We start from the raw sequence: 18,195 nt of genomic DNA on the forward strand, positions 1-18,195 counted from the left end.
ACTTGAAAGCTTTGAAACCGTTTTTGTGGCTGAAAAATTCAGAAATATCTATCTATCTATATATCTATCTATCTATCTATCCTGACCAAATGGGGAAGACTTTGGTATAGCTGGTCAGCTTAACAAAAGTTGCAACAATTGTAACTAACTTTCCCTGTTTATAAAGTATAGAGAATACAGTTTGGAGAGCCTATATAATATATATGGTGAGAGCGGAGATTCCGTGATTTGTATTTAAACAATGAGGTCACATACCACACACACCGCAGATATAGGAGTGGGGAGTTCAGTGTATCAATGCCTTATACATATATATATATATATATATATATATATATATAAAATGTGTGTGTGTGTATGTATATATATATATATATATATATATATATATATATGTGTGTGTATATATATATATATATATATATGTGTGTGTGTATGTATATATATATATATATATTATGATTTTTGTATATTTTATTAACAATCTGTTATATTAATTATCTGCTGAGATACATTAGGTACCCTGAAGTTATCACTCTGTATTTTTAACCAGAAGGAATTGTTTTATTAAATAAAGTGCAGTATGTGTATCTGACAATTTTTTTCCCCTCAAGCAGCTGGAAAACAAAAACAGAACAAAAAAACATTTTGTGTTACTTTAGCACATTGTTATCACACAGTGTGGACATATAAATCATTTTTATTCCCCATGTTTCCCAATGTAACTTTATGGTCTCAATCACTTCACCAACACAGTGTCATTATCTATGTGACATTGTTAAAATGAACTATTTTACCACAGATGATTTTATCATCATGGACAACATTCCACATTTTAAGGAGATCTTCTGAACTGAGTTTGTGGACCACCAACAAGCTCTTGTAGAAACAAGGGTCCTTATTCATTCCACTAAATCTATTTTTGCTTATTCCAAATGTCCTAAACCCAGGATGTAACTTGGGCTCCGCACCTACAGACTTCAGGCACATTCCCAAAAACACATCATCAATGGGAAACAACTGTATCTTCTCAGAAGCTACAAACAGTTTTCTGGCTAGAGAAGACGCCATAAGAAAGCCCCCTCCTCCAGCATACACTGGATAGGGTTTGTCATACAATTCTTTTGGTATAAAATATTTGCTTTGCTTGTTCCTGATGGGGCCTGCCCGAGAAATAATATCTCCTACAAATAAGCTCGGCAGTAAAGGGTCTTCCTTTTTGAAGGCCAGGAAAGCCAACACGTTTTCAGTGTTCACAAATATATCATCGTCCCCTTTAAAAATAAACTCGACATTCGGGCAATATATGTGAAACCATTTTAAGAAGTTGACTTCTTTGAGAGTCAAGTTGAAAAAGGTGTCCATGAAATCCCACTGTAGGATGTCCCCATAAATCTGGTCTTCCTGATCAATTAGTCTCTGGAGGTTCCTGTGGTCTTTACCTATAGATGTGGTCCCAAGGAGGAACAGAGTCCTAATTTTTTTCCCGTCTACCTCCTTCTCCTTGCCCCAAGTCTTCCTAACAGCCTCCCTCCGGTCATGTTGCTCAATAATGGACTTGACCACTATGAGCACATGTACATCTCCCTGGCATTTCTCAGGGTGGTTAAGCAACAATGGGAAATACCTGCAATGTCTGTGTAGAATAAACTGATGGAATCTGGGATCCACATGCTTGAACCAGGGTTGCCTCCTTAGAGCAGTATTTTCAGGACATCTACTTTCATTGATGTCCCACCTTGGTGGAGGCAAATTTATAACTTCAGAAGTAATGTCTTTAGCATGGCTACTAGTCCTTTTACTGTTCCTTCTAGAGGAGCTGTTATCTGGCTGCAGCCACTGATGCATAATCCTTGTATGAAATGCCAGGCTACTCTTTGCTCCATCTTCCACCAGTTTTAGTTTATGTATGGTCACCAAGGTGGCAAAAAGTAGGGAGACCGTTATACAAGTTTTCATTATTCTTCTCCTTTTGAACAGGCTCTCCATGCCTGAGGTCATGAGGGGACAGGCTTCGGTGTGGATTGGATCTCTCCTGTCCCTTTGTCTTCTATAGCTGTGAGATATATAATAAATGTCTGTGGAGCATGTCTGCAAAAACCAAATCTCCAGAAAATGCATGAACAGGGAGGAAACAGTGGACTACATTCAGCAGCACATCATGCAGAATGTCCTGTGTTGCTTTGTTGAATACTTGAAGCAGAGCTACTGTGGAAAACCTGGACCTCTTTACATCTCATTGCAGGCTGTTTCTTAGGATCCTATGTACTCTGCTCCTGCTGCAAAGCAACATCTGCATTACAAGTGGCATGCCCCCCAGTCGTCTCCTGTTTGATGCTGAAACAGGAGTAGTCATATTGTTTAGGGAAGAGTCTGTTTTTCTGTCCCCAAGTCTGCTGCTCCCTCTGCCAGGTGCATCTCTTGCTCCAGATAGTTGTGCTGAAGCGGTTCTCTGTGACTGTACAGATGCAGACTGCTGCTGTGCGTCTTGTGTAGCCGGTTATGTCTCTGCAGATCAGGTTACTGGGAGCCACACTTGGTTGGTTTAACAGATTAACTGTTTCACTGTACACTGGTTTCAGCTTGGTACTATGCACTCAGGATCTGTTCATAGTGAAACTATGTAATGGCTATGGGGAATACACAAAGCATGGAAAAAAAGGAAGGGCCAGCAGCAGAGGTGTAGCTAGGTGCCGTGGTGCCCAGAGCAAGGGTATGTTTTGGCGATCCCTCCCCTGTACTGAATTGGGTGCATGTTACATTTGAAAAGAAAAAATATAAAAAAATCCTAAATTGGTGGCAGGGCTGGTTCTAGACCTTGTGGAACTCAGGGCAAAAGTTTCCTTTGGGTGCCCCCATATTTAAAATATGGACAGCGCCCTTATACTTGTTACATCACAGTAGAGCCACTATGCAAGTAGCTGTATTTAACTACTGTATTTACTTGTTTAAAATAAATGAAAACACTAGGTATGCCCCGACTGACCTGATCTCCCATCCCCCAATCCCTTAATGAAAATAATGCCCCAAATGTGACCTCCCACAGACCTGACAATCACCCCAATCTCTCAATGAAAATAATGCCACAAAACTGCCAATGCCCAATGCCTCAATTAAAATAATTCCCTAGAACTGCCATCCCAGACCTGATAATCACACTATGGGGGGAATGTAATAGGGTGTGAGAATCAGAAAGTGAGAGATTTTGGGAGTATTTTCCTGTTTTTTTAAAGTGGCAATCATTTTCATGGCAAAACCAGGTTGATTTTGCTATGTAAATGATTGCCACTTTAAAAAAAACAACAACAGGAAATTCTCCCAAAATCTCTCACTTTCTGATTCTCACACCCTATTACATCCCCCCCCCCAATGCCTCAATGAAAATAGTGTCCCAGAATTGCCTGAAAGGCAAAGAGAGCTGCCCCACAGCAGAGAGAGGTGCTGCAGCGGCATGAGAGGCAGAGTGAGGTGCTGCAGCAGCAGCTGGGGCACAGAGAGAAGCTACAGCATCAATGTAGAGAGAGGTGCTGCAGCAGCCCCAGTGGTATCTGGACTATAGCTCTACACTAAAAAGGTCTACAGTCAATAGGTCTACCACTAATGGTAGGTTGCCAGGATCAAAAGGTCGACATGTAAAAGGAAGACAGTTCAAAAGGTCGATAGGGACAAAAGGTCGACATGATAATGGTCGACATACATATAATAGACATAAGTTTTTTCTTTTTTATTCCAACTTTCTCATACTTTACCATACACGTGGACTACGATTGGGAATAGTAACCTGCGCTGAGCGCAGCAGTAGCGTAGCGAGGCACCTTGCCCGAAGCTTGCTTGCCATGTGAGGGGACGTGGTACACTAATGGGGCTTGTTGGTGGCAGAAAAAAGACAAAACACCCCCTCAAAAATTGTGTCTACCTTTTTTTTGTCGATCATTTACATGTCGACCTTTTGACCCTGTCGACCTTTTGTCTCTGTTGATCTTTTATTTTATCTACCTATTCCATGTCGACCTTTTGACCCTGTCGACCTTTTGACGCTGTCGACCTAATGCATGTTTACCATAAGTGGTAGACCTATTGACTGTAGATCTTTTTAGTGCAGATCTAATAATCCACACCCACCGGAGTAGAGAGAGGTGCTATAACAGCTGGGGCAGATAGAGGTGCTATAACAGCTGGGGCAGAGACAGGTTCTGCAGAAGCCGGGCAGAAAGAGGTGCTGCATCAGCTAGGGCAGAGCGAGCTACTACAGCAAGACTGAAGTAGAGACATGTGCTGCAGCGGGATACGGTCATTAGGTCGACACCACTTTGGTCGACAGTCATTAGGTTGACCCCTATAGGTCAACATGCATTAGGTCGACAGGGTCACTAGGTCGACAGGTCAAAAGGTTGACATGATATTTTCACTTTTTTTCCAATTTTTGGACTTTTTCATACTTTATGATCCACGTGGACTACGATTGGGAATAGTAACCTGTGCCAAGCACAGCGAGGCCCCTTGCCCGAATTCACTTGTCATGCAAGGGACACAGTGCACTAATTGGGGTTCCCGGTCACTTTACGAAGAAAACGACACCAGAAAAAGTAAAAAAAAACTCGTGACGACCCTGTGACCTGTCGAACTAGTACATGTCGACCTAATGTCCATGTCGACCTAATGACCCTGTCGACCTAATGCATGTTGACCTTTAGTGGTCGACCTAATGACTGTCGACCTAAGTTGTGGTAGACCTAACGACCCATACCCGCTGCAGCTTCCAGGAAAGAGAGAGGTGTAGCAGGACAGAAGTTACCCTGCGGCACAGCTACAAGCAGACAGTGAGCCATATAAAGAGGACGGGCAGAGCTCCAGCACGTGCCGGCTTTCAGTATCTCCTGCTGTCGCCTCTGGCCTGCCCTATTTCCTACCTAGTCTCCGATTCCGAGTCAGTGTGCGCCCCCTCTACTCCTCCTCCCCCTGCTCTGCAGCTGCTTGTACAGCAGTCCATGGCACAGTGGGGGGTGGGTGCTAAGAGGCAAAACGCCCTCTAACTTTGCCGGCGCCTGGAGCTCATGCTCCACCGGAGCTACACTCCTGGTCAGTAGGGATAGTCATTGGTGGGCTAACCATCGATGTTGTTAATGATGGATAATATTGATGGTATGGATCCACCCACAGGAAACCATCGATAGTTTGCACCCATTGATGGCAGATCCTGCTGTGTCTGTCAGGTGGACTGCCCACTGCCAATACAAAAAAAACACACCCCCACCTGACAGCCACCAATGGCAGAGAACTATTGGTTATTTGCGGTTGAAAACTATCAACCATCGGTGGCAAACCATCGATGGCTGTTAACCATTGATGGCCATCCCTAAGTACCAGTGATTTCTCTGCAGTGTCTCTCTCCTAAAAAGGAGGAAGCTGAGAAAATTCCCTTCTCTGGGGAAAAATAAAAGCTGGAGAAAAGGGTTATTCTCAATGATTCATAACAAGCCCCCATTATGTGATAGGTGTGTCTCTAGAGCCGGAACTAGACATTTTAATGCCCTGGGGAAGAAAGAACAATGGCACTTCCCCCTACATTTTGGTGGACCAATAGTATATTCCCTCCTGATAGTTGGGCACATATCGCCTTAGTCACGGTTCTGATATAATTTTTGGTAATCTATCTGCATTATTCCTATGCATATGATTGGCTGCTGCCTGTAGTACTGCAATGTCCAAAATGTATTCTTCTCTGTTATTCTTCTCTGTTTGGTTCAGGAGGTCATCAGTGACAATGGGCCTGACTCAGAGGTGACCGGGAGAAAACATCAGATACAAGCGGCGCCCAATGTTTTACTTCTGCGCAAGTGTCCCAATGGCTACCACTGTGGGACATAGATTGGAACGGCATAGAGATCCATGAAGTTCCAACAGATGTTCCTGGGCGGTGACAGGGGGTGGCTTGTGCCGGATGGCCTGTCATGGGGGGAAACCATAGAATTGCCAAAAAGTCTGATGGTGCTGTCAATGTCCACTCAATGGTGCGCCTTTGTGCACACCACGGTGGCTTAGAGCTGCAGACAGTGGGCGTCTCAATATAAAACCCATCAGCTGCAGCATTAGAATAATTCCTCAGTAGCATCTGCAAGAGAAGTCACAGGTGCTGCTACTGCTTAGTTTCCACTTTTGAACCAGGCTCAATGTCACCATTTAATGGGTGTGGATCAAAAGATTTACACTAAATAGGTCTACAATCAATAGGTCGACCACTAATGGTCACCATGAATTAGGTCAACAGGGTCAAAAGGTCGACATGGAAATGGTCGACACAAAAAAGGTAGACACAAAGTTTTTTGGAGTGTTTTGTCACTTTTCTGCCACAAAAAAAAGCCCCACTCCGCTACTGATGCACTTGGCACAGGTTTATTATTCCCAATCGTAGTCCACGTGGATGGTAAAGTTTGAAAAAGTTTAAAAAAAACAAAAATCCTTGTGCCGACCACTGTCGGGTGTGGTATAGCTCATAGACAGTTAAAAGATACACAGTCATTTGTTATATTGTCGACAGTCAAAAGTCAGACATGGTCAAAAGTCAGATAGTCAAAAGTCCGACAGCGTCAAAAGTCAGACAAAAAAATAAATACTTTTTTTGTGTGTTTTTAAATATTTTTAACCCAAATTTGGTGAAATTCGTCCCCTCGCCATGCTTCGGGCTCGGTGTCTCGCTCCACTTTGCTCGCCACAACTTCACTTAAATAGTTTGTGACATGGATAGTAAATGAGGCAAAAGTTGCAAAAAGTTGGTAAATTCGTCCGCTCACCACGCTTCGAGGTTGGTGTTTCGCTCGCAACAACTTTACTAATAGGTAATAGTTTGTGACATGGATAGTAAATGAGTCAAAAGTTCTAAAAAAAGACAGAAAAAAATAAATAAAAAATGTTGTGTCTGACTTTTGACTGTCTGACTTTTGACCCTGTCTGACTTTTGACTGTCTGACTTTTGACCCTGTCTGACTTTTGACTGTCGACCATGTGGTATCTAACTAATGACTGTCTATCTTTTACCTGTCTGTCTATAGACAGGAACCGCCACTGTCACGTCGACCTTTTGAACATGTCAACCTTTTGAACCTGTGACTTTTTGAACTGTCTACCTTTTACATGTTGAGCTTTTGACCCTGTCAACCTATTGCAAGTTGACCATTAGTGGTCCACCCATTGACTGTAGAGCTTTTTAGTGTAGATCTATAGACCGTATACCCCATTTAATATGTCGACCTCCGTATGCCAGAGCCGGGATTCCGACATGGCATGTTTAAAGTTATCCCACTCCGACAAGTGATATGCTCTAACTAGCAGTACAGCCATGTCAGCATCCCGGTGCCGGCATACTGAGGTCTGCATAGTGACTGGTGATATGGTGCCTGTTGACATCGTGGCTGCATAACATTACATGGAGAATGCATCTAGGAGTGAATAGCAGTGGCACAATGTTAGTGCAGTCTGTACAATACTACCTCAGCCACCATACTTACCCCTCTCCAAATACAACACCTACCTACTGAAGTAACTGTCACCCACCCATAAATAACATACACAGTACCTTCTACCCACTTCTACTCATAGCATATGCGTATCTATAATGGGTGCAGTGCACACTGGGTCCAGGGGAGCCCTCATCGCACACACTGCACCCATGTTCAATTACTTACCTCTCTGGTGTTCCCTCTTGACAGATGATGAATGCTGCGTAGTGGGCTCTTTGAAACTGATGCCAGCACAGCAGTTGTTGTTGCTTCATCTATAGCAGTTTTTGGTTGTCCACTTTTTGGTTTATCTGCAACTGATGTGGTTTCTTTAAATTTGGCAAGGAGTTTGGCAGCAGCACTGTGAGTAATGGGTGACCTATTTGGGTGACGTTGGTTGACATAATTTGCAATAGCACGTGTGATTCATTCTCCAACTATCAAGACAATCTCAACATGCTCTGTTTGTGTTAGTGCCATTGTCATTATTGTCACTACCTGCAAAAGAAAACTCAGTTAAAACTTGAGAATAAATAAAGACACGTTAAAACGAAGAACGCCATTTTTTCCCATGAAATTCTGCATCTGTTTGATATGTCACATGACTACCTTCCCAATTGAAAAATTACAGTTGCATCCAAGATGGCCAACTTCAAAGATGGCTGCCAAACTGGTGACATACCCTAAAAAGCTTTCCCCCACACCCATCATGTGTAGACACTGGATTAATATTTCCTTACTCATTTCCTTTTTAGAAGGGTATTTCCACACTTATGGACCACCCTGTACATTAAATGCATCAATTGACCATAGTGAAAATATTCTGCAGCTATTAAATATATCTCAAACAATAAACATAAAGATTACTGCTTGAGCAAGCCCTTTTCATTGCAAATTCACACTGCAAATTACATTTGCTATCCAAATGCAAACATGCATTGTTTTTTTCAGAGGAAATTTGTGTTTCTTTGTGCACACCCCTCTGAGGGTGTGAAAAAGTGGGAACAATTTTTATTTAAATTTAAAAATGTCCAAACTTGCTTCAGAATCGATTGGCAGCCCCCGTAATGACTAAATATTATGGATGTTTTCAATTAGCTTAAATGGGACAATAATGACATAATTTTAAGGGATTTAAAAAAATGACCTCAAATTATCCCCAAATTAACTATTTCACTAGATCATGCATACCAAATTTAATTCATGTATTTACTTCAACAAAAATAATTGCTTTTTATCATTTTATGAAATTTGTTTACATTTTTTTAAAGTTGCCTCAATTTATCTCAAAAGCACTTTTTTCTACTTTGTTTTGCATTTGTCGCTTAATTCCTTTGTGATATAATTTTTTTCTTTCTTTTTTTAAATGCCCAAATCAGCCATCTGACACCTTTTAAAAACATCTAGTATTTTCCTTATTCCCTCCTATATGATTCTACTAATGAAGTTGTTATATTTTGGGGGTCCAGGAAGGTCTCTCCCCTTTTTCATGCACTTCTTCCAGATTACATTTTGTAATAAATTTGCACAACTTCCCCACCAACTACCGCAAATTGACCTTTCTAATTGGATCTCCCATTTCTCGTGTATGCGCATTTGTGCAAATGTCTGCAAGTTTCATTAAACAAACTCACATTCGCAGACTTGCGCCTAATTGGATTGAGCCCTAGGAGGGAGTCTCTCCAGATTGGATAAATTACCAGATCTGATATTGGGTCTTGAAACCTTTTTGGGAGACCATTTGACACCTTTAGTGTAAGGTGCCAGTAATTGTTGCAGATGAGAATCCTGTAGGGAGATGTCGCCAGGAGTATGAATTGGCAGGTATCCTGGACCTTTTACATACAACCTCTCCCACTCACTCTCCCCCTATCACAGGCTGGTTGGAGCTGTATCAGCCTGGTCCCGTGTAGATCCGCCCCCTCCGTTCATGTAGCTCCTCCCCCTTTTTATGACAAGATCTGGCACTGTCACAGGAGAGGGGAGAGTATGCTGTAAGCTTCTATTGAAAAGTCTCTGTCAAAATGCCCGCCGCCTCAGAGGAAAAACTGTCTCCTCTGAGGCGGCGGCCATTTTTGGAGGGACTTTTACAATAGAAGCTTGCAGTGTCCTCTCCCCCTCCTTTGACAATGCCAGAACTCAGTAATGAAAAGTGGGCGGAGCATTGCGGCGGGCGGACAGCAGCATGAGTGGCCAGGCCCTCTCCTCTCTGTTAGAGAGGCCGGGCCCGGGACATCTGTGCCCGCTACACCCCCCTGATGGCGGGCCTGTGTTTGACCACTAAGCAAACGTGTTGTAAAGGTCGGTGCTTTCTCACTAGCCTTTTGCTAAACTTGCTAATAGACATTGGAACAGAATAATTTTAATAAACACAAATATGGAGTCCAAATAGACATGGTGGCTTTTGTCTTTATCACAGCACAGACATTTAGCTGAGCAAATATGAGCTAGGTGAATTGCCAGGACAGTTATGCTAATAGCACCATTTGGAGAGCCTTATTACTACTACATTTTAACAGGCAGCCCCTCTAATACCCCTTTCACACTGCACAAATAATTCAGTATCAACCCGGTATAATCCTAGGTCGTCATGGGTCGCTGTGCGGCGTGAAAGGGGTCACTGATGAATTCCCGGGTTGCCTGACTCGGTAATTCAATCCGGGAATAAAGATGGGTTATTACCGGCTCAGGTGCAGTGTGAATGGGTTGCCGGGTTGATGCAACCCTGACCCATTCACAGCATACGGAGAGGTGGCATGGAGATGATCTCATCTCCCAGTGCCATTTCCCCGCCCCCGTTGGCAACCCACACCGGCATATTACCGGTCAAAAAGCCAATGTGTAAGAGTCCAATGCCGGGTCGTACCCGGGAAGGACCCGTTTCCAATTCCCGGGTGCAAACTGGCAGTGCGATGTGAAAGGGGTATAAGACTGTTAATGGGAAACAAGCACTGAGTAGTATAAAGAAACAGATATAGGGCCTAATTCAGACCTGATCACAAAAGCAAAATCTTTCTCTAATGGGCAAAACCATGTGCACTGCAGGTGGGACAGATGTAACATGTGCAAAGAGAGTTAGATTTGGGTGGGTTATTTAGTTTCTGTGCAGGGTAAATACTGACTGCTTTATTTTTACACTGCAATTTAGATTTCAGTTTGAACACTCCCCACCCAAATCTAACTCTCTCTGCACATGTTACATCTGCCCCACCTGCAGTGCACATAGGGCCTAATTCAGACCTGATCGCTCGCTAGCTATTTTTGCAGCTCTGCGATCAGATAGTCGCTGCCTAATGGGGAGTGTATTTTGTGCTTTGCAAGTGTTGTGAACGCATGTGCAGCCGAGCGGTACAAAAATGTTTTGTGCAGTTTCTGAGTTGCCCAGAATTTACACAGCCGCTGCGATCACTTCAGCCTGTCCAGGCCCGGAATTGACATCAGACACCTGCCCTGCAAACGCTTGGACACGACCTTTCCAAATGCTCCCAGAAAACGGTCAGTTGCCACCCACAAACGCCTTCTTCCTGTCAATCTCCTTGCGAGCGGCTGTGTGAATGGATTCTTTGTTAAATCCATCGCACAGCAACGATCCGCTTTGTACCTGTACGACGTGCCTGCGCATTGCGATGCATACGCATGCTCAGTTCTGACCTGATTGCAGCGGAAAAAACCTAGTGTGCGATCAGGTCTGAATGACCCCCATGGTTTTGCCCATTAGAGAAAAAGTTTGCTTTTGCGATCAGGTCTGAATTAGGCCCATAGTATCCAGTATAACATAGAAAGTATAATGAGGGTCATTCTAAGTTGATCGCTAGCTGCATTCCTTCGCTGTGCAGCGACGAGGCAAAAATGGCACTTCTGTGCATGCGTATGCGGTGCAATGGCCATGCGCGTCGTACTATTACAACGGCCAATGTACTTTCACACAGGTCTAGCAAAGCTTTTCAGTCGCACTGCTGGCCGCAGAGTGATTGACATGAAGTGGGCGTTTCTGGGTGTCAACTGACCGTTTTCAGGGAGTGTTCGTAAAAACGCAGGCGTGCCTGGAAAAATGCAGGCATGGCTGGCTGGCCGAACGCAGGGCGTGTTTGTGATGTCAAAACAGGAACTGAATAGTCTGAAGTGATCGCAAGCGCTGAGTAGGTTTTGAGCTACTCAGAAACTGCACAAAAAAACTTTGTCGCCGTGCTGCAATCCTTTCGTTGGCACTTCTGCTAAGCTAAAATACACTCCCAGTGGGAGGCGGCATAGCGTTTGCACGGCTGCTAAAAACTGCTAGCGAGCGATCAACTCGGAATGACCACCAATGTGCGGCTACCAGCCAATAGACAGTGACAGGAATGTATTAAACACTCTTGAGTCAGCAACCGCCAAGATTAATATTGAGTTTAGAGACTTCTTGGAGCTGCATAGGAAGGAAACTTTGTTGCTAATCAGTTGAGAAATAATATAGTGTCTGAGAGTAGTTCAGGGAACTACAATAGAAACAGTAGCTTCAGTATTGAATGTATTGTATCAGTTTTCAGACTTTACTAACTAAAATAAATCCCTGATTCAGTAACTTATAAAGGGCCCTATTCAGCATGGATAGCTATTGTGCTGAATCACTATTTGTCGATTTCAGCACTTGCGCGCATGCACTTACACTTACGCCGGTGCATGTATACGCAAGCTGTTAAACTGCGTTCTCTTTGCGGTGATGGGGTGTCGACGCAGCGCTTTGTGGGCGTTAAAGCACTAGTTGGGGGTGCAGTCCAAACAAAGGAGATGTGCCCGGATCATTTGTGGGGTGGACCACTGTGGCTGCATGACATCACACACAGCCGCTGTGAGCCTAAACATGGCGGGTAGCCGTCTGGTAGGCTCAGAAGGCAGGGGGCTACAATAATCATGTGAGTGCTTCGCTATTTAACTAAGCGTTTCCATGTTAGCGCGTGAGGGGGGGGGGGGGGGACAGGACCCGGCATGTGGAGCGGACTTGCCCTGTGCTGCGTGTTTCCCCGCATGTTAGTGTAAAGAGCTGTAGTTGTGTGATTTTTTGCACAACTGTAACTCATGCTGAATTAGGCCCAAAGTACAGGGAAAGTGCACCAATGAGACTGTTTCAATTAAACTGCTTTATCATAATATAAGGAGCACCAAAGTTTAAAGTTGTTCACATGTGACTGAATTAATCTATGTAATATATCATGAAGATTGTTAACTGTTGTTACTTTATTTTGCAAATTGTTCTTTATATGAAGCGTGAACAGTGTCAGACTGGGGCATGAAGAGCCCACCGGGGGAATGCAGTTATAGGGGCCCATACTTAGGGGTGTGGCTATCCTACAAAGGGGGTGTGGCCAGCCTCCACAGAGGTTTGAAATGCACAATAGTTTAGTGCAGTGTAATGCAACATATCTACCATGTATAATACAAATGCACAGTCTTGAACCTGATCCCTAGAAGAAGGAGTCGGCACTCAGGCAGTGGGGCCTACCGGTGGTTTCCCCTGTACCCCTGCGGGCCAGTCCGACCCTGAGTGTGAATGCAGAGCTGGCCCTAACCAATATGATGCCCTAGGCAAAATTTTGGCTGGTGCCCCCTAGCACCACCGCTGGTTCCGCCTCTGACCTTACACCTCTTTCCCAGCACCATTTCCCCTCACCTATAGCAGTCCTTATTTTGGTGTTTGTACCCCCTATATTTTAAATAGGAACAGTTCGCACATTTGGTGCACAGCCCAAAAAGGGGGGTGTTTTTGCTGGCAATGGGCATGGCCACACAATAGTAACCCCAATTCCAATTACGCCACACAGTACTGCAACTTTATTCACATTTGATCATGCGATAGCGTCCATAATTCAAATTACATCCCACAGCAGTATCACTTTACCTTATAAACGTTACTCCTCACAGTAGAGCCCCTTATTCACATTACATCACACTGAATTGCTCCTTATTCACATTACACCACACTCTATTGCTCTTTATTCACATTAGATGACACAGTAGTGCCCCTTTCTATATGCAACGCCACATAGTAGAGCACCTTATACACATAATGCCACACATTAGTAATGCATTTATACACATGATACCACTCAGTAATGCCATTACACATATGAGACACCTTATTAATGTCCTTATAAACATAATGCACCTTACACATTATGACAACCTTTATTAATGCCCTTTTACACATAATGTCCCTTACACATATGCCGCACATTATTAATGCCCTTATACACATAATGACACACATAGTGCCCCCTACACATTTGCTGCACATTAAAAGTGCTCCTATACACATAATGACACACATACAGTAGTACCCTGTTACACATATGCCACACATTATTAATGCCCTTATACACATAATGACACACATAGTGCCCCTTACACATACACGTATGTTGCACATTATTAATGCATTTTTACATGACACACATAATGCTCCTTCACATATTCCAAACACTACTGCACAACCAACCCACTCACATGCACACTGCACTCACATTGCCACTAACACTGTGACCTCTGCCTCTGCTTGGATACAGATGTGTCCTCATAAATCTTGCATCAATGCTATCGTCGGGCACACCTTTTTTATGAAAATGCATCTTATTTGCATTGCTATGTGGCTAGGATGCACAAGCAGCTTCTGCTGATTAAAATGATATGCAGCATGCCGATATACTGTGTGAGACTGTGGCTGTATCTGCATATGAAATGCTAGACACAGAATATAGGCATGCCACATATCCTTTTTTTTTGTATAATCAGTTTTTATTAAGGATTTTAAAAGGACATGAACAAAGAAAAAAGACACAAATATAATTACAAAAATAGAAACACCTGTACGAATGAAGTTACTACACACAAATCTGATTGTACAAATGCCTGATGGAAAGGTAGCAAACCAGCAGAAAAGAGTGAGGCCAACAGAGGCAATATATATCCTGTGGGTAGGCAATTAGAGCAGAACATCCGAGGAGCAAGAGGTACTCTAATGAGATAACGCAGGAGCATCTTGCTATGTCTGCGTAAGGGCTGCAATGTTCAGCAGCAATAATGGTGTTTTCAAACATATAAAACATAACAGACGCAAAAAGAAGCAAAACCGGAAAGCCGATAGGTATCAGGGATAGAAGCCAGAGGCAGAAGGAAGGAAGAAAAAGAGAGAAGGGGGAAGAGAAAAAAAAAAGGGGGGGGGGTAAGAGAAGGAAGAGGTACCACTTAGAAAGCAATATGAGACAGAGAAATAGGGAAACTAACTGCTATCCAAGGGAGTGGCCATGTAGGCCCGGGAAGCCTTGTATTCTAGCCAGGGGGACAACGTGGAATTAAATTCACAAGACTTGCCTATCGATGAGAGGAACAAGTCCTCCATTCTCATGAAGTAGTCTAATTTAGTGAACCAAGCACGACTCGTAGGAGGGAGGTGGGACCTCCACATGGCCAGGATTACAGCACGCGCTGCATTACTTAAGTGTCGCAACAAGGAATGTTTATGTCGGGACACTGGAATATTGGAGTGATTAATAAGCCAGAATGCTGGATCTTGCGGGATTTGAATCTTAAGAATAACCTGGGAGATGTGTACAACCTCCCGCCTAAAGAATTGGATCAGAGGGCATGTCCACCAAATATGTAAAAGGGTGCCTGATTGGGAAGAGCATTGCCAGCAGTGGGCCGACGAGTAGGGATACATAGCATGGAGGAGGGAGGGATGTCTGTACAACCGTGTCACCACTTTATATTGAGTCTCCCTGATCTGGACACAAACAGAACTCGTGTGGGTTTTCAAGAAAATATTTTCCCAATCTTTAGGCGACAGGGAAATGCCCAAGTCCCTTTCCCAAGCCACAGCAAAAGATGGAGTTGCGAGAGGTCGGGAATGGCAAACAATTTTGTACAAGGTGGATATGGCGTGGGTCGGGTCAAGGACAGCAACACCGAGTTTCTCAAATAGAGTCAATTCTCTAGCGGCGCTCCTAAGTCTATGGCCAGTCACCAGGAAGTGTCGTATTTGTAGGAATTTCCAAAAGTTCTGCTGGGGAACATCCCACTTCTCCCTCAAATCTGAGAATTGTTTGACTCCAGTCGGTGATACCATCTAACCGACCCTGAACAGTCCCGCCACAGCCCAACGTAAGAAGTGGGCGGGGTAAACCTCCAGAACAAAATCAGGGTTGGCCAGAAAGGAGGTCAAGGGGCCAAACTTGGAAGAGATATAAGGAAGTTCCCTTAGCGATTTCCAGGCGGCTAGTGTGGGAGTTATAGTAGAATGGGGGAGAGGCAATTTTGGGAAGGAGGGGAGCCAGGGGAATATCTCCGGGAATTGCTGCATGTACAGGCCCTCTAGCTCCACCCATTGTTTATGTTTGCGATTTCTTGTCCAATCTATAATTCTACTAAAAAGAATGGCATGGTAATAACATTTTATATCAGGAAGTTGGAGGCCGCCATTCTCAATTGATTTAGTTAGCTGGGAACGTTTAAGCCTGGGTCTCTTCCTCTGCCAGACAAACTGCTGGATCAAAAGTGAAACAGATCGGAACCAGGATTCTGGGATGCGGATCGGGAGGGCCTGCATTACATACAATAATTTAGGGAGGGTGTTCATCTTAACTATATTTATCCTCCCAAACCAGGACAGGTACTTCATATTCCATCTAGAGTAGTCATTCCGAATCGTTTGTAGAAGAGGTAAATAATTCAGCAGGAACAACTGGGACTGGTTAGCGGACAGCTTAACACCAAGATAAGTTATATAAGACGAGTGCCATAAGAAAGGGAAAGAACATTTAAGGGCCGTAACGGATTCTGCAGGGGCGGAAATATTAAGAGCGCTGGATTTAGAATAATTAATTTTGAAATTAGAAAGATGTCCAAAGAGGTCAAGTTCCTTCATTAGGTGCGGTAGAGAGTCAGTGGGATGGGATACTATGGCTAAGAGGTCGTCGGCAAATAGGGCTAACTTATATTCACCGTCTCCCACGGGAAAACCCCTGATGGCATGGTTAGCCCGGATAGCTCTAGCCAACGCTTCAATACAAAGCACAAAGATCAAGGGAGATAATGGGCAGCCTTGCCTAGTGCCGTTGCTTATGGTAAATGGGACAGATAAGGTGCTATTAATGCGCACCTTCGCCGTCGGAGAGTCATAAAGGGCCAATATCCAAGTAAGTGCATTGGGACCTAAGCCTATATGCTCCAAAAGTGATTTCATAAATTTCCAACTGACCCTATAAAATGCCTTTTCGGCATCGGTAGATAGTAACATAGTAGGGGTAGAACTGTGGGATGCTAAATGGATGAGGTTGAGGATTTTGGTTGTGTTATCTTTAGCCTCTCGGCCAACAACAAATCCTACCTGGTCGTTGTGAACTAAGAGAGGGACTAGCGCACCTAATCTATTTGCCAAAATCTTAGCATAGAGTTTGAGATCCACATTTAGGAGGAAATGGGTCTATAGCTAGAGCAGACAGAAGGGTCTTTGCCCTGCTTCGGTATCACCGAGACATGGGCCTCCAGAGAATCACGGGAGAAATGAGAACCAGATGCAATTGAGTTAAACACTCGAAGGAGTAAGGGGATCAGCTTATCCTTAAACACCTTGTAGTATGCTATAGTGAATCCGTCAGGGCCCGGTCTTTTTCCGGATGGCGTAGAGGAGATGGCCTGATCTAGTTCTTGGGCAGTGAAAGGGGCTTCTAGTAAATCGAGCTTCAAGGGCGGGAGAACAGGATAGTCTATGGACTTCAGATAGTCCCTTATTTTTTGGAGTGAAGAATGGGGGTCTGCATCTGAGGGAGCATTCTCTAGTTTGTATAGCAAGGCATAAAATTGTGCAAAGCAAGCCCCAATCTCAGGTGATTGGAATTTGGGGATTCCTCTATCATCCTTCACTGTGCTAATGAACGAAGCCGAGTGTTGGGTACATAGCGCATGAGCCAGGACTCGGCCAGGTTTATTGCCCCATTGATAATATTTCCGTTTACATTTACGGATGGAATGGACTATGGTGGTCATTCCGAGTTGTTCGCTCGGTAATTTTCTTCGCATCGCAGCGATTTTCCGCTAATTGCGCATGCGCAATGTTCGCACTGCGACTGCGCCAAGTAAATTTGCTATGAAGATTGGTATTTTACTCACGGCAATACGAGGTTTTTTCTTTGTTCTGGTGATCGTAATGTGATTGACAGGAAGTGGATGTTTCTGGGCGGAAACTGTCCGTTTTATGGGAGTGTTTGAAAAAAATGCTGCCGTTTCTGGGAAAAACGCGGGAGTGGCTGGAGAAGCGGAGGAGTGTCTGGGCGAACGCTGGGTGTGTTTGTGTCGTCAAACCAGGAACGACAAGCACTGAACTGATCGCACTGGAAGAGTAAGTCTCGATCTACTCAGAAACTGCACAGAGAAGTCTTTTCGCAATATTGCGAATCTTTTGTTCGCAATTTTGATAAGCTAAGATTCACTCCCAGTAGGCGGCGGCTTAGCGTGTGCAAAGCTGCTAAAAGCAGCTTGCGAGCGAACAACTCGGAATGACCACCTATATTGTCAGAGAGGAGTTTGTTCAGTTGTGAACGGGCTTCCGACAACTCCACAAGGGTCTCATCCGATAGTGATGCCTTGTGGGAGGTCTCAAGGGCATGGAACTTAAGTAGAAGACCGGAGATCAGGGCTTGCCTCTGTTTCTTTTTGTAAGTGCCTAATT

The 18,195-nt window shown here is 44.0% G+C and overlaps 1 protein-coding gene across 1 annotated transcript; it reads right to left on the reverse strand.

Moving 5' to 3' along the window:
* Positions 1 to 582: 582 nt before the first annotated feature.
* LOC134965571 (UDP-GlcNAc:betaGal beta-1,3-N-acetylglucosaminyltransferase 7-like) lies at positions 583 to 2,482 on the reverse strand. The gene has a single exon (XM_063941932.1). The coding sequence runs from the start codon at positions 2,119 to 2,121 to the stop codon at positions 766 to 768; it is 1,356 nt and encodes a 451-aa protein (XP_063798002.1). The 5' UTR covers positions 2,122 to 2,482; the 3' UTR covers positions 583 to 765.
* Positions 2,483 to 18,195: the final 15,713 nt, after the last annotated feature.

The sequence above is a fragment of the Pseudophryne corroboree genome, chromosome 10, assembly GCF_028390025.1.
Source record: "Pseudophryne corroboree isolate aPseCor3 chromosome 10, aPseCor3.hap2, whole genome shotgun sequence".
Classification (NCBI taxonomy): domain Eukaryota; kingdom Metazoa; phylum Chordata; class Amphibia; order Anura; family Myobatrachidae; genus Pseudophryne; species Pseudophryne corroboree.

Coding starts and splice junctions, on each gene's coding strand:
- LOC134965571 (XM_063941932.1), bottom strand. CDS start 2,121: ATGCATTTTCTGGAGATTTGGTTTTTGCAGACATGCTCCACAGACATT.